This window comes from Gopherus flavomarginatus, chromosome 1 (assembly GCF_025201925.1).
Source record: "Gopherus flavomarginatus isolate rGopFla2 chromosome 1, rGopFla2.mat.asm, whole genome shotgun sequence".
NCBI classification, from domain to species: Eukaryota; Metazoa; Chordata; order Testudines; family Testudinidae; genus Gopherus; species Gopherus flavomarginatus.
In genome coordinates, this window is record NC_066617.1 from 251,831,030 (window position 1) to 251,846,834 (window position 15,805).

A 15,805-nucleotide genomic window follows, 5' to 3' on the forward strand; every position below is an offset into this window, starting at 1 on the left:
TAACAGGCAATGGAAGTACGCCTCTACCCAGATATAACACGACTCGATATAATACAAATTCGGATATAACATAGTAAAGCAGAGCTCCAGGGGGGCGGGGCTGTGCACTTTGGCAGATCAAAGCAAGTTTGATATAACGTGGTTTCACCTATAACACACTAAGATTTTTTGGCTCCTGAGGACAGCGTTATATCGAGGTAGAGATGTATCAAGTTTTTAGATTTATGAATAGTCCAGTTCTCTAGTTATTAATTCAATCTCTGCAGAAGATACATGTTGAAATGACTTCTGTAATGAGAATGCTCATCTACGTAAAATGGGCTGATCACCACACTAACTCTAAATGGTTGCCTGATTGTAACTTTCCATATTATCAACTAGAATGGGGTTTGAACTTGTGATGTGTAACTAATTATCCATTGTGAATACCTTAATAAATGGAGGTTTGCAACTGACATGTTTCCTACATTCACCTTTGTCAAGCAATGAAGAGACGTGTCTGATCAACAGGAGAGAAATTATATGTTGGGCTGGTGATGGGTAGAGTATCAACGTCCATCCCAAAAGTCTGAACTCAGATACTCTAATAATCACAAAAACCCATCTTTCAGATAAAATACATTTTCTGCTAATTTCCATCATTAAGTAAAGTTGTGGGCTTCAACTATACGGATAATATGAAAACTAGACTTAAACTAGGTTATTAGAGTCTTAATGTAGCTTCCAGACCAGTCTCCCCAACGACTGAAACTTTAGGCCACATGGTACAACCATTGCTTCATTTTGCATAATGAAATCATGTAGATGAGCAGATTTAGGGTTCTACCGCTTTTCTTACAACGTTGACAAGACATAAGTAGTGCATCAGATGAAGTATATTGTAGTGTCTCCAACCATTCCAAACAGTATTCTTTTGTTTATAAGTTAAAAAAATACAGGCACTTTATGAAAAGATCCCACTAAACACACCACTTTATTCTTATGGTAAGTGCCCCTATTTATTGAGATCTCTAGAGGAGTGGTACATAGATATCCACATCCTATTAGTGGGACTGAAGGCAGTTTTCTCAAGACTACTTCTCAACAATGATTGAGCAACCTACCACATATCTTCATCCCTCTCTGCTGGTACTGTCAGAAAAATGAAAGCACATCATTCCTACTAGTATTGCTAAAATTTTTCAGGAAGGTTTTAGTGAACACTGATTCAGTCAGAGAGACCAAATGCTTACTCAGCATATCTGGGAGCATACAGACCCAGTCAACTAATTTTTCTGACTATCTGAAAAGTTTCAAGGACTCAAAAAGCAAAAGGGCACTTGAGGCCCCTATAAGCTGAAGCATGAAATTGGTTTCTAAAACTGTGCAGCTGTAGGCAAGTCACTTCTCTTCCTCAGTTTCCTCCCCCTCTGTAAAATGGGGATAAAAACAGTTGCTTACCTTTCGGTAACTGTTGTTCAAGATGTGTTGCATAAGTCCGTTACACTGCTGGTGCGTGGCATCCCATGCACCCATGTCTGAGTTTTCCCTAGAAGTACCTATAGGGTGGCACCACCCACACCAAAACTCCATATGATCAAAAGTGAGGCTACAAAGAGTGAAGCCACCCTGCCGCCTTCAGTTCCTTCACAATGGAAGCTGATGGCAGACTCCGATGTATTGGGGAAGGCAGTAGTGAGTCATGTAATGGACAAATGCAACACATCTCAAAATACAGTTAAAAAGTAACTATTTTTCTTCAAGCACTTGGATATGTCCATTACACTGTAGGTAACTCCGAAGCTGTTATCCCACACAGTGGGGCTCAGTCTTATCAGAAGGGGGAATGGCATGACCACTTTTCCCACATTTACATCCTCCTTTGAAGTAGCAGATAGTGCACAATGCTTGAGGAATGTATGAAGAGAAGGCCACGTTGCCACCCTATAAATGTTCGTAATCAGCATGTGCTACAAAGGCTGCGGAGATCAACTATGCTCTGATCATGTGTCCCGTCAACTTTTCAGGAGGCACTACCGCTTTGACAGCATAACATTGCAATGCAGCTAAGAACTAAATTTGAAATAAAATAAATAAAAAATGAAAAATGAAGCATCACGTGATTTAAAAAAGGAATACCATTAGATGACAACAGAGCACTGAAGTTTTTTGTTCACAGAGCACACAAAACACTGAGATCACTGACAGTAAGGAACTGAAGGGTAGGGGTGGCTTTATAACCTCGCAGCACTCAGGTGTAGGTAAGGTTATCCTTGTGGGTACCTCTAGGGAAAACACTCTGGCACTGGTGCCTACACCCCCCTACAGTGTAAATGACATATACAAACACTCAGAGAATGAATTTTTTTCCTACCATAGAAAGGTATTACAAGATAGTTAGTTAGCATTTTGTTAAGTGTAATATTAAGGATGAGTATTATAAATCATTACAGATTTCTCTTGTTTGGGTTCTTGTACCACAGCCATCACTGTGGTATCTACATATACACACAGCAATAATCTGGAGAAACAACTGCTCTGAATTTTTAACAGGTTGATGTGCAGTCTTGCTTCCTGTTTTGAATGTCTGCAGTGTAGTTTTAACTAGATAGATAAATATGTAACTCACCCAATATCCCAGAGCTTTGATGACATCTAGTTTACACATTGGACAAGTTCTGTGGTCCAACAGCCAGGGGTCAATGCAGGTCCTATGAAAGATATGCCTGAAGAAAAACAGTATACTTCGTTTTATTTTTTTAAAAAACTATGATTTATTCTTTCAGCCAGCCTATTCATTTTCTAGTATGTCCATCTTGAGGTTATTAGATACCTTTTTAATCTTAGTAGTTATTCAATATATTAACCTATCTGCCAAAGGTGGAAGGCAATGGACAAGCATACTGACAGAATCAGTCCACACTCCTAAGTGATTAAAAAGGAGAAAGTAATCTCTAGTACTTTATAGTAACCTTTAAATCTGACAATACAGAATATATAACTACTCAAAACAACTATGCACAAAGTTTAGATCTCATCTTTAACTGTTCTTATTGAAGTACAATACTTTACCAATCAAGGGTTAATTGTTCTTCACTGTCACATAACCAAGACATTTGATTACAGACATTTTTAAAGACATGACCATTTCAGGACTGATCAAAATATTAATACAAATAAGGAATTAATGTTTTATATTTCAAACACACTAACACCCAAATAGAAGTGGAAACGTTAGTTCACAAATTCTCTTTTGTACCAAGAATTTTTCAAGATTATGTCTGCCATATTTCTAATTATACATCTAATTTTCTTTAACTGAAGAGAAAGGTTTCTCACTACAAAAATAAATGTTCCCACAAAACTAGTAATAGTCACATACTGTACTCGTTCATAAGCTGAATTTTTAGTAAAAAAGGGAAGCACCAGAGAAGAGGGTTGGCTTATGAACAGGTATAGAGAGGGAGAGATGGGACACAGCCCCTCCCCTCAACAGAGGCAGCAAGGAGAGACAGCACAGCCAGAAGGCAAGAGGCGGGGCCAGAGTCTCTCCAATTCTGGCCACACTACTCTGCCCCCAGCCTCCAAAGCAGCTGCAGCTCCAGAGCAGGCTGCGGCTGCGCCGCCCAGTCTGGCCCACCGGAGCAGCTCCAGCCAGGTCAAAGACATCCTTCCCTGGCCTTCTCCAGATAAGGTGGGAAGGGACAGCGTCATGTGGGGGGCAGTCACAGGTTATTCCCCTGACTCCCAGCTTCCCCCTCACCCCCGCCAAAAAAAAAAAGCATCCCCACCAGTTGCTGTCCCAGCCCATCAAGGAAAGCAGCTGGCGCACCGGGACACTTTGTTTACTTAGGTTTACCTCCCTGCCTGCTGACGCTCAAGGTAAACAAACCATCTTGGCCCACCAGCAGCTTATCCTGATGGCCCGGGAAGCTGAAGTTTGCTGATCCCTGAATTGTAGGGTCGGCTTTTGAACAGGTTATAAAATTTTTCCATTTTTACTTATCCATCTTGGGGGGAGTCAGCTTATAAACCAACCTGCTTATGATCAAGTATATATGCTATATAATTTATACATATGGTAATATTTTAATTAACAAGTTTATAACATTTGAGAGGCTGAACTCCTCACCACATCTATGAAATACCATCTCTTCATGCCCTTGCATATGTTACGGGACAAACAGACAGCACAACTTCAAGTGTATTGTATAGCTTTACGACCCCAATGCTCCAGAAATGGCTTACATTTCTAGGAACCTCATTAAATATTTCTTATGAAAAGTATGGTAAAAATAGATTTTAAAAAAGGCAATCAAACTTACTTGCATGGCAGAATTCGGACAATATCTTTCGGTTTATAGTTTTCAATGCACACAGCACAATTTTCTGCATCAACATCTAAACCCTAAAACACAACACATTTAAATGTACAGGTAGACCATGACATTAAAAAGTTTGTGAATATAACAAGCATTACGAGTCATGCAGTATAATCATTTGACCAGAATGCTTTAAAATGTCATAAATAAGAAGCAATTTTCTCTTCTTTAATTCACTTAGAAATACTCTACCAAAAGGTGGAGAAATACTCTACCAAAAGGTAGTTTGATATAATCAAAATCACTGATTGTGACTAAACCTAGATATATCACATATCAATCCAAGCACTTCTCTAAACACTGGTGTTTTTAATGGGATACAATCAAGCATTTTAGTAAACTGAAAATAATAAATAAAGCTACCCTCTCCAGATATATGAGATTTCACATGGTAAGTAAGTATGAAAGATATGGCAACAGAAACTCATTTAACTCCCAATCTACAGTCTCAAGAGCTAATGAGCATACTACATACTCTTATAGGGTTGAATGGTGCCTTATCCTGCTTCTTCAGCCTTCTCCTCCCACAGTGCCCTGGTAAACAGGCTTGCACAGGAAATCTAAGAAGGACTGGAGAGGAAAGAATCCTCCCTCATACTCCAAATTAAGCAGCTTAACAAGAGATTCTTAAAACCTCTCTCTCTAACCTCTCACTCATTCAATTGTAAGAAAAGAGTATATTGAATGCTCATTAGCCCTTGAGACTATAGATCAGTGGTTCTCAACCTATTTACCATTGTGAGCCACATATGCAGCTGTGTGTTACATGGGCTGCATCCATATAATATATATATACTATTTCTATGGGCCTGAAGATGTCACATGGCCACAGCTGTGTGCTGACTGGGCTGCAGGTTGAGAATGACTACACTGTAGTCAGAGTACAGTGTGCAACTACTCATGCAATTAATGCTTTTTGGGAGACTCCTCCATGTATTCTGACATGTCTTGCCCCTTCTGTAGTTACAGTTGCAATATAAATGTGAAGGAAAACTTAAGTATGAAGATAATTGATTACATGGTATACAAAGTAATTTTAACTGAGTTGTATACAAAAGCAAATATATGAAGGATATCCAAATAGGATCCAAGCATAAAAACACAACGCAAGTCTTTCATATCAGGTTACTAAAAAGTATGGGTGTCCATTACTGCAAATGCTTACATGAGTTAGTAATGTGAGTAAGATTGGAGAATCAGGCCCATAATTTCTATTTTATACACTGTATGTAACAGTCATTTTAAATAAAAAGTTATTTGTAACATATATATATTAGTTGCCAGTCTGTACATTTAAAGTTAAATTCATAAAATACATTTACTACTGCAGATATTTTTCACTGAACACAGGGGCAGATGCCAACCATGGCATATGTAGCACATACGTAAGTGTCCATTTGACAGTAATCCCCCAAACTGCTCATAAAAGATCCACACAACTGTAAACATGCATGTGTTTTCAAAGTGCTTCAACTCTGAATGTTGCTGTAAACACAAAAAGCCCTACATTATTTGTTACAATTGCAATGGACGAAGTGGGGTGGAGAGTAAGCTCCCCTTTTGTGGACGCCCAGCCAGTTGGCTGTGGAGTCCCTCTTGGTGGCTGTTCTCTGCTTGCTTTACCTGTAAAGGGTTAAAGTCCCCCAGGTAAAAGAAAGGGAGTGAGCACTTGACCAAAACAGCCAATGGGAAGGCTAGCTCTTTTTTAAAATGGGGAAAAAAACTTCCCCTTTCTCTGTTGTGGTTCTCTGGGAGAGAGGGGAACAGGGAGCAGTTATGCTATGAGAAGTTTTAAGCCTATCATAGATCATACCTAGAACTATTTATTTGGAACCCCAAATATGCAAGTAGATCAGGAACGTTTAGAAAGACACGATTAGGTTTATTTCTGTTTACTTCTTATGCTAGTCAACTCCTGTCTGCTAATGCCAGATGCTTTTGTTTGCTTGAAACCTTTAAGCTGAACCCCCAAAGCAGCTAGTTTGGGTGCCTGATTTTTAGAATTGCTCTTTTAAAATCTTGCAAAAGCTGAAGTTCCAGATGTATTTTTTTTTAAATAAAAAATTTACCTTTTTTTTTTAAAAACAGGATTGGATTTTTGGTGTCCTAAGAGGTTTGTGCACAGAGAAAAGTCTTATCTTACGCGGGGGTTCCATTCTGCAGTTAGCGCATAAAGTGAAAACCACGTATACTCAAAATTACATCCCCAAGCCCTTTAAATCCCGCCCACAGCTCCGGTGGCCAGGCCGGGGCAGCATTTAAAGGGCTCTTCCGGGCTCCCTGCACCCGGCCTAGCCACCAGAGCTGCAGGCGGGATTTAAAGGGCTCCACTGGGCTTCCCGCCTCGGTGGGGAGCCCGGAGGAGTCCTTTAAATCCCGCCTGCAGCTCTGGCAGCTGGGCTGGGGCTGGCATTTAAAGGGCCTGGACCTCTATGATGGCTGGAGCCTTGGGCCCTTTAGTTCACTCTAGGGGCTACCAGCTACTTCTGCAGCTGGGAGCCCCTTGGGTGATTTAAAGGCCCTGGGACTCCCAGCCAGAGCTGCTGCTCCAGGACCTTTAAATCTTGAGGCCACGCCCCCCCCAGACTCCGGCCCTACAGCATAAAGCTGAAATCGCACATGTTAAATGCGCGTAAATTGCGACAGACCTGTATGTTGTTTAGCTGTTACCACTAGCTAATTAATCTTCTTTGTCTTCTTTCTCAGCTCTTACCTTGTCTCCATGCTTCACAGTATGCAACTGAAGCTGGCTGATCACTTTCTTGGTTTCTTTTCTGTGGCCCTTAAAGTGGTGAGAGAATGTTTAAAATAATGTTACACAAGTTCAGTTTAGTTAAGTGAAAGAGTACTGAATTATGAAAAAGCCTTAAATACTAGAGTATTCAGTATAGTTTACAAAGCCTTTGAATACATTCAGGAAATTCCTATCTTTTGTCACTATAGTAAGTTTATAAAGCCTTCCACCCACCAATGCACATTAAGGAGGAGTGAGTTCCACATTGTATGGGTCACTACAGCAAATACACGATCATCTATTGATATAAACACTGGTGAGATGCATAAGAATTGCATATTGTCAGAGTGGAGATACATGTGGAGACAAGGACAAAATCAATTCCCCACTTTCTAGGCAACCAGTGTAGAGGGGAAGAAGGAGAGACATAACAGGACCACAGTTAATCCAATGAGCATATATATTGGTGGTGCATATTGGATAGTCAAAAGGATTGTGGAGACACACAGCTGGGTATCTGCAGCATACTGATAATCTTCCCTGTTATCTTGCCAAGAGGTCTGACACAGACAATGATCAGAGAAGGTATTTCATTGAACCTGAGATGTTTACGAAACCATATCAATTGCACAATTCTCCAAATCAATGTAACCTGCTACATATTCCCCGCAAAGTTATAACTACATGTAAAACAGGAGGACAAGAGGAGGTAGGAGTAGTAACACCTTAAATAGCCCCTCTTGACATAGAATGAGGATTAAAATAAAGATATTTTTCCATAATCTATAATCCATCTGGAAAAAAAAGTGTTTTTCTGCTCAGTCTGCTCAATTTTCTTTTCCACTGCAAATGCAAACGTATGCCCTTTACTGTAACATGAATGGCCTGAGGAAAGGACTTCAATTTAAGAGGACACTGTACAGTTAAATGTTCATTAAAGTAAAAAATTCTTATGGGTGATCTCAATCCTGCATTTGGATTCATGCAGGTGTAGCTTCATGCCTATTCAGAAACCCAATGGAGTGCCACATGAACCCAAATGCAGCATCAGGGCATAAGATACCAATACCACTTCCGGTGTTCTCCCCATAAAAACACTGAACTTAATATCTACTTATTGCACAATACTAATTTTGAACAAAGATATACCTGTCAATATAACTTTATACACTTTTTCTAATCAATTTTATCAGATTTTGCCACTGAATGATAACTGTGCTTCCAACCGCAAGAGTTCCCCCCGACCCCAAACTCTACCAATCAAATTAGCGATTCCAAAAGACAGTCGTAATAGTCTCTTCTCAGTTTTAGAGCCTGATCCTGTAACTCTAAAACAAGTAATCCTACTTGAAACAATAAGCCAACTTGTACGACTGAAGACTACTCCGTAAGTAAAGTTTGTAGGATCACATTCTTAGGCATATTTACATATATGGGAAATGACATTTCCCATATCATCATCATCTTGGGGCACCCTATTACATATATGTTAAATTATTTTTCTGTAATCTATCCAACTATTGTTATATTAATCTGTTTCATAAAACTAGATGATTTGTCAACTATTACCAATTTGCACATACTGATATGAAAGTATTCCCCCTGCCGATTTGTTTTGGATTGGAAATATGAAGTTCCAGGAAACATTTTTATCGGTACACCTAATCCTTTCACAAGACTTCATTTTCAATGCATTGTACAAAAACCTCTGCTTCTTATAATACCTCTGAGGTACTGTATTCATTTTACTGACAGGGAAAGCAGGTTACTGATTGCCTCCCATCCAGGGCATGTAAGTCAGTAGCAAAAGCAGATTTTGAACTGGGTAGCTTCTGATTCTCATCCCCATATGCAGTCCACTAGACTAATGATTAACTTTTTTTTTATCTGCAACTCACAAAATAGCTGAAGTTGTCCCATATCCCAAAGAATGTGGATTTTTTCCCTTCCATTTTGTGGGTCTCAAATAAATAAAAAAATAAATAAAAATACACCGATGGGGCTACTGATCGCCTATTCTCCCCCCAGTAATCAGGTCCAGAAGTTTGAAACAGCACGTCCTAAAGAGATGTAAAGTTGACTACACAGCCATTTGTGGTTCACCCTAGGGCCAAATCTCCATTAGTTTGGAGCAGAGAGCACAGAGGAACTGCTCTTGAAAAGCAGAGGGATTGTAAAGAGGCAAAGGAAGTAGCTGCAGCAGCAACTGGAGGGAATGAACTGCTCCTCTCCCTCCTCCAACCACTCTTACTGGGTCCTAGTGGCCCAGGTAATTTGCTGCAACTCACTAGGCATCCACCCTGAAATCAATTACCAGGTTGTGGCCCACCAGAGGATTTAGGCTGAACTACAATGCCGGCTTCAGGGTCAGCTTTTGTAAAGCTTTCCAACACAACATTTTAGGTTTATAGAATACTACTGGATTAATTTAAGAGCATTAGTGGCTGGACCAGTGACTCTCTCCATTAAACTTTACTCAACAGAGCTCTCTAGCTGAAGATTGGAAAAGGAGGAGGAAGCAATTCCCCAAGTTACAGTTATAATTGGGAGGAAGGAAGAGAAATAATACATCTCACCTAGTAAGCTCTAGTCAAACACTGCTCTGTAACAAGTTTCACTAAAATTGTTGCCCAATTCTAAATTAAACATGATCTGGTAGGAGGCAGATATTTCAGATAAAAATTTAGTTATTAAAGCTAAATGGTTTTGAGATGTCAATTATCATGTTGCTTATAAGTGTATTCATTTAAAAAGGTATTCATTCTAAGCAGTCTCCATGGACTATCATAGACAAGAAAATATGGTGCTAAAACATTTCAATAAAATTAGTATCGGACACAAAGAATTTTACAGGAGACATGTAGGAGAGAGAAAAACTTAATAAGGTTACTTTAAAAATCATTATCACTATCTGCAATTACCTGGCTTCCAAATTGTGACCCAGTATATAGAAAACGTTGTACATAGTAAAATAAGAGCCAGGCTAGTGAGATAATCATCATGGTGATAAAAGCGATGGCTACAAACACAACTGACTGTCCACTGATATATTCTTGCACATGTCTTGTGCCAACACCAATAGTCATTTTTACTGGAATCCCTCTGCGTACTGGTTCCAAAATTTCTATCCCTTTTGGATATCCAACCATAATTACCACTGTATTGCCTGTTCCTGTTGGAGAAAAGGGGGGGGGAAAGTCAGAATGCACACTTACTCCAGATTATCTGAATGCAATTCAATCATTTAAAGTTAAAATATAAGAGGTGAATAACATTAATAGAAAATGCTTAAAATTCTGAACACAAAGCAGATTTACTTTGACAAAGGAAGTTTAATTACTAAAACAGCTTACATTACATATTATTACATTTGAGAATTTCACAAAGAAAATAAGAACTTATACACGTACCAGAAATAGTTGAAGTAAAATATCTCTATTGAGGCTCTGCATGCCTCATTCCATGGAATACAATGGGATTCTGATCTTAAGATTCATTTAGCAAATAAAAAGATCAATACAATTTATCAGGCTCTATTTAAAGTACTAAAACGTATTCACAAGCATCCATTTGTTAATTCATAACTCTATAGTAGTAGCTGAAGATCGAACAAAAGAGCTTGATCATTTTGCCATATGTAATAGTTTCAAGCCAGATCCCAAAGTACTCAAGACAGATCCCATCCAACTCTGGGATGGGACCAACAGGAATTTCAAGTCTTTTTAAATGGTATCTGTCAGAGTTTGCTGTGCAAATACTTAAGACCTTTTCAAGTTAAGAGTCCCTATCTTCATGTGAGAGTTACTTGAAGTTAGAAGTGTTTTTTTAAAAAATCAGAGCACTGTGGCAGGCCATACAATAAATAGAAGACATGCATGGGACTTACTGTAAACAAAACCAAAGTTTCCTCCTCCCTGGGGCTTTATTTCAGTTTATTGAAAACAGCACATTCTTAGACCTTTGTCAGAGGTGTCTGTTGCAACATCTTTCTAAAGTAAATAAATTGCACCTAACAAAGGCCTGGTCTATACTATGAGTTTGTCTCGAATTTAGCAGCATTAAACCGAATTAACCCTGCACCCATCCACACAATGAAGCCCTTTATTTTGATAAAGGGCTCTTCATATCAATATCTGTACTTCACCCCGATGAGGGAAGTAGTGCTGAAATTGGTATTGCCATTTCGAATTAGGGTTAGTGTGGCCGCAATTCCATGGTATTGGCCTCCAGGAGCTATCCCACAGTGCACCATTGTGACTGCTCTGGACAGCAATCTGAACTCGGATGCACTGGCCAGGTAGACAGGAAAAGCCCCGTGAACTTTTGAATTTCACTTCCTTTTTGCCTAGCATGGAGTGCTGATCAGCACAGGTGACCATGCAGTCCCAGAATCAAAAAAGAGCTGCAGCATGGACCCATACAGGAGATACTGACTCTGATCTCTGTATGGGGAGATGAATCTGTTCTATTAGAACTCCATTGCAATAGACAATGCCAAAACATTTGAAAAAAATCTCCAAGGCTATGATGGACAGAGGCCACAACAGGGACTCAACACAGTGCTGAAACTTAAGGAGCTGAGATAAGCATACCAGAAAGCCAAAGAATGAAATGGACGCTCACGGAGGGAGGGGCAACTGACAACTGTAGCTATCCCACAGTTCCCACACTCTCCGAAAACCATTTGAATTCTTGGCTGAGCTCCCAAAGCCTGAAGGGTCAAAAACATTGTCGCGGGTGGTTCAGGGTATATGTCGTCGTCTCCCCTCTCCCGTGAAAGCAAAGGGAAAAAAATCCTCTCTCGCCTTTTTTCAATGTCACCATATGTCTACTGACGGCTGCTGGCAGATGCAGTGCTACAAAGGAGCATCCCCTTCCCTTCCCTTCCGGACAGCAAACAGTACAGTAGGACTGATAGCCGTCATCGTCGTCCCGTGAGTGCTCCTGACTGGCTTCGGTGAAGTCAGCCGGGGGCGCCTGGGCAAAAATGGGAATGACTCCAGGTCATTCTCTTCTTTAAGCTTTGTCTAATGGAGATTCACTCCTGCCTGGAATATCATAGCAGCTGGAGGCTGCTCTCCCCTCCCACCTTTGATCTCTGCTTACAGAGGCAATAAAGTCAGTGTTTCTTATTCATACATTCTTCATTACTTCATCACACAAATGGGGGGATAATTGCCACAGTAGCCCAGAAGGGGTGGGGGAGGAGGGAAGCAACGGGTGGCGTTGTTGCAGGGCCACCCTCTAGAACAGCATGCAGCTCATCATTTCTGCGGGATGTCTCAGGCTCTGACCCAGAGCAGCCATTTGCCTCTCTGGTTCTTTAGTAGGCTTGCCTGATATTCTAGGCAGGACTGACTCTCCATTAGACAAAACTTAAAGAAGAGAATGACCTGGGGAGTCATTCCCATTTTTGTCCATGTGCCTCCGACCGACCTCACCAACGCCGGCCAGGAGCACCCATGACAGCAGCAGATGGTACAGTATGACTGGTAACCATCTTTGCTAACTTGCAAAGGCAAGGGAATGCTGCTGTGTAGCACTGCAGTACCGCATCTGTCAGCAACATCCAGTAGACATACGGTGACAGTGAAAAAAGGCTGAACGGGCTCCGTGGTTTCCGTGCTATGGCGTCTGCCCGGGCAATCCAGGGAAAAGGGCGCAAAATGATTGTCTGCCGTTGCTTTCACGGAGGGAGGACTGACTGATGACATTTACCCATAACCACCGATGACAAATTTTTGGCCCCATCATGCATTGGTATTTCAACCCAGAATTCCAATGGGCGAGGGAGACTGCGGGAACTATGGGATAGCTACAGGATAGCTACCCACAGTGCAACTCTCCGGAAGTTGACGCTAGCCTCGGTACATGGACGCACACCACCAAATTAATGTGCTTAGCGTCGCCGCATGCACTCGACTTTATACAATCTGTTTCCAAATATCGGTTTCTGTAAAATTGGAATAATCCTATAGTGTAGATATACCCAAAGAAAGGTGAGTTACTTGCTAACATTGTTCTGGAGATCCACAGGTGCAACTTTCAGGTGACCTGGGAGGAGACAAGAATGCAGTTTGTATCGTCTCCTATTTCCCTGTATGCTAAAACTATTATGGTTCCTCAAAAGATTGTATTTCCCTGACTGATTTTCTCCTCCCAGTTCTGAGAAAAGGAGAAACAGAACTACAAGAAGCCAGCTTGATACCTGAGGTGGCATAGGGAATAATTTCAACCCACCCTACTCATAAAACTATTGACTTCAGGTTTTAAAGGTGGGATCGACATCATAGCTTCCTTATACATTCCAGACTGCTTATTCAAGACTACTTCCTCCCCATGAAGATGTGTTAATGGGCAAAAATATTTTTGCCCATTGTGTTAAATGTCACAACTGCAAAACTCCATTAAAATGTAGGCTATTGTGTTTGAAGTTGTGTTAGCTGGTCATGTCACCAAGGCTCCCTCCTAAGCTACAACATACTACAACTTCAAATGTATTAGCCTGCATCTTAATAGGGTATTTCAATTGTGTTAAGCTAACAATTCAACCTACTCCTTCCTTACCCACCAAGAGAAGGCCACATTTTCTGACTCCAGTATTTTTTAAATCCTTTAGAGGCAACCCTTGGACAGGATAACGCTGAAAGCAGGAGGGTTCTCTCACAAACCTAAGAGGACTGTACACTCATCCATGTTAAGAAATTAATCCACTGCCACTTCTGTACATGGAGCTTTACAAACCAGCAAGAGAAGTCTCTGCCTTGAAGAACCTACAATCTAAAGTGGACATAAAGAAATACTGAAAACTGAGAATTCATTTCAAAGAAACAAATATCCTCATCAAAAATCTTTAAAAAGTTTTTAAAACCTTGAGCCTCTTCCAATGGAATAGGACTCTCCCTCCAGAAGATTTAGATCTTAATGTCAGTTGGCCTTTTTTAGTCACAGAACACCCACCACTCTAGGCATTACAAGGATAAAAACAAGTAATTAGTTAATGGGGGGAAGGGAGGAGAAGAGGGAGAAATCAGAAACAATTTCCATCTTTAAACCAAGCCAAAGACCATTACCAGCTATAGAGAGCAATTTCATCTGCAAAGCCACCCAACCAAAATTAAATACTTTTACTTATTTGTAATCCAACAGATGAGTTTTTTTTATATCTTGTTACTTATCACCACTGCTTATCAACCTTTGTTAAGCACTTTTTAAATGTATTCTGTGTAGCTTAGTACTAAACAGAGAGCCAAGGAAGTACCATGAGTAGCTCGGATCCCACGCCAGATGCACATTTAACCTAGATGGTGTATAGCTCAGAACCACATGCATGCAAATCTTAAACAGGAAAGTATATCTCCTCCTTCTTCTGATGAAATAAGCTATACCAGCAAAAAATGCAGTTTTGCCAGTATACCCTGTCTATACTAAGGGCTTTTGCCAGCACAGCTATGTTGGTCACAAATCAAGTCTCTTTATACCCCAATCAACAATACCAAGAAAAGTTTGTAGTGTAGACCTAACCTGAGAAACATGAATCCTTCTGATGAAGGCACAGGGAAGTAAAACAAGAAACAAAACAAAAAAATTGAAAAACTAAAAAAAACGAGAGGGGGAAAAAAAACAGAGGAAAGGAAAGAATAGAATGTAGGCAGAAAGTTAAAAGGAAGAAGAGATTTCACAGAAAAGCAAAGACAGCAACTATGATAAGGCATACTATAAAGGCATCTGTTGCAAGCAGAGAGGGGAAGATGGATGTATTTTTATATTTTTTTCTTCTACAGAGTATCATTGGATAGAGAAAGAGGCCCAGTGGGTTGTGAGAGAGTTATTAACCAAACCTAGGAAGCCCAAGCCAACACTTAGGCTATGCCTACGCTAACATGTTTGTCGGTAGCACTTGTCAGAGGTGTGAAAAAACACCTCCCTGAGTGACAAAAGTTTTAGTGATGAAAAGCACTGGTGTGGATAGCCCTTCATTGGCAGGAGGTGTGCTCCCAGCAACAAAGCTAGTACCCCTCAGGCCTTGGCTACACTTCAGAGTTACAGCGCAATAAAGTTGCCCACAGTGCTGTAACTCACTCCCCGTCCACACTGGCAAGGCACGTACAGTGCTGTATCTCCGTGGCTACAGCGCTGCAGGTACTCCACCTCCCCGAGAGGAATAACAGCTGCTGCGGAGTAGCTGAGATGCTGGTGCTCCAGTGTAAATAGGGAGTAAACTTATTACGCAGTGATTGACCTCCGTAAACTCCCCATAATCCTTTTAAGTACAGATAACTCTGTTTTGTTGTGATACCTCTCTTTGCTCCGGGAGCTGCTTGTCAAAAAACCAAACACAGCTACTGTTTGCTGTGAATGAGCAGAGGCAGGCAGGGGGCCTCCCTTTGGAACGCCCACAGCTAATGTTTGCTTGAAGAGAGAAGTGGCACTGTGGGAGAGGAAGAGTCCATTTTGGGGAGCGGCTGCTTATCTGGTCTGTGAGAAAAAAACAGCTGCTGTTTGCTTTCAGTGAGTGCGAGAGAGGTGGAGGAGGATCGGAACTTGCAAGGCAAGGAGCTGACAGTGTTGGGTCCAAAAATCCACTCTCTTTTCCCCCCTCCATACTCTCTGTCACACTCCATCCCCTTTTGAAAAGCACATAGCAGCCACTTGAACGCTGGGATAGCTGCCCATAATGCACCGCTTCCAGTGCTGCTGCAAATGTGGC

The 15,805-nt window shown here is 40.8% G+C and overlaps 2 protein-coding genes across 3 annotated transcripts in view; both read right to left on the reverse strand.

The window, feature by feature from the left end:
• The window catches only part of CREG2 (cellular repressor of E1A stimulated genes 2), a 145,367-nt gene that overhangs the window by 91,971 nt on the left and 37,591 nt on the right, over nucleotides 1-15,805 (reverse strand). The gene's annotated exons all lie outside the window — the stretch shown is intronic.
• The window catches only part of RNF149 (ring finger protein 149), a 33,923-nt gene that overhangs the window by 15,736 nt on the left and 2,382 nt on the right, over nucleotides 1-15,805 (reverse strand). For both annotated transcript variants that reach the window (XM_050922447.1, XM_050922455.1), the window contains exons 2-5: nucleotides 10,017-10,267; nucleotides 7,075-7,143; nucleotides 4,305-4,387; nucleotides 2,609-2,705 (exon numbers count right to left, since the gene is read on the reverse strand). In XM_050922447.1, the coding sequence (XP_050778404.1) occupies nucleotides 2,609-2,705; nucleotides 4,305-4,387; nucleotides 7,075-7,143; nucleotides 10,017-10,267 (500 nt within the window). The remainder of the gene's footprint in view (nucleotides 1-2,608; nucleotides 2,706-4,304; nucleotides 4,388-7,074; nucleotides 7,144-10,016; nucleotides 10,268-15,805) is intronic.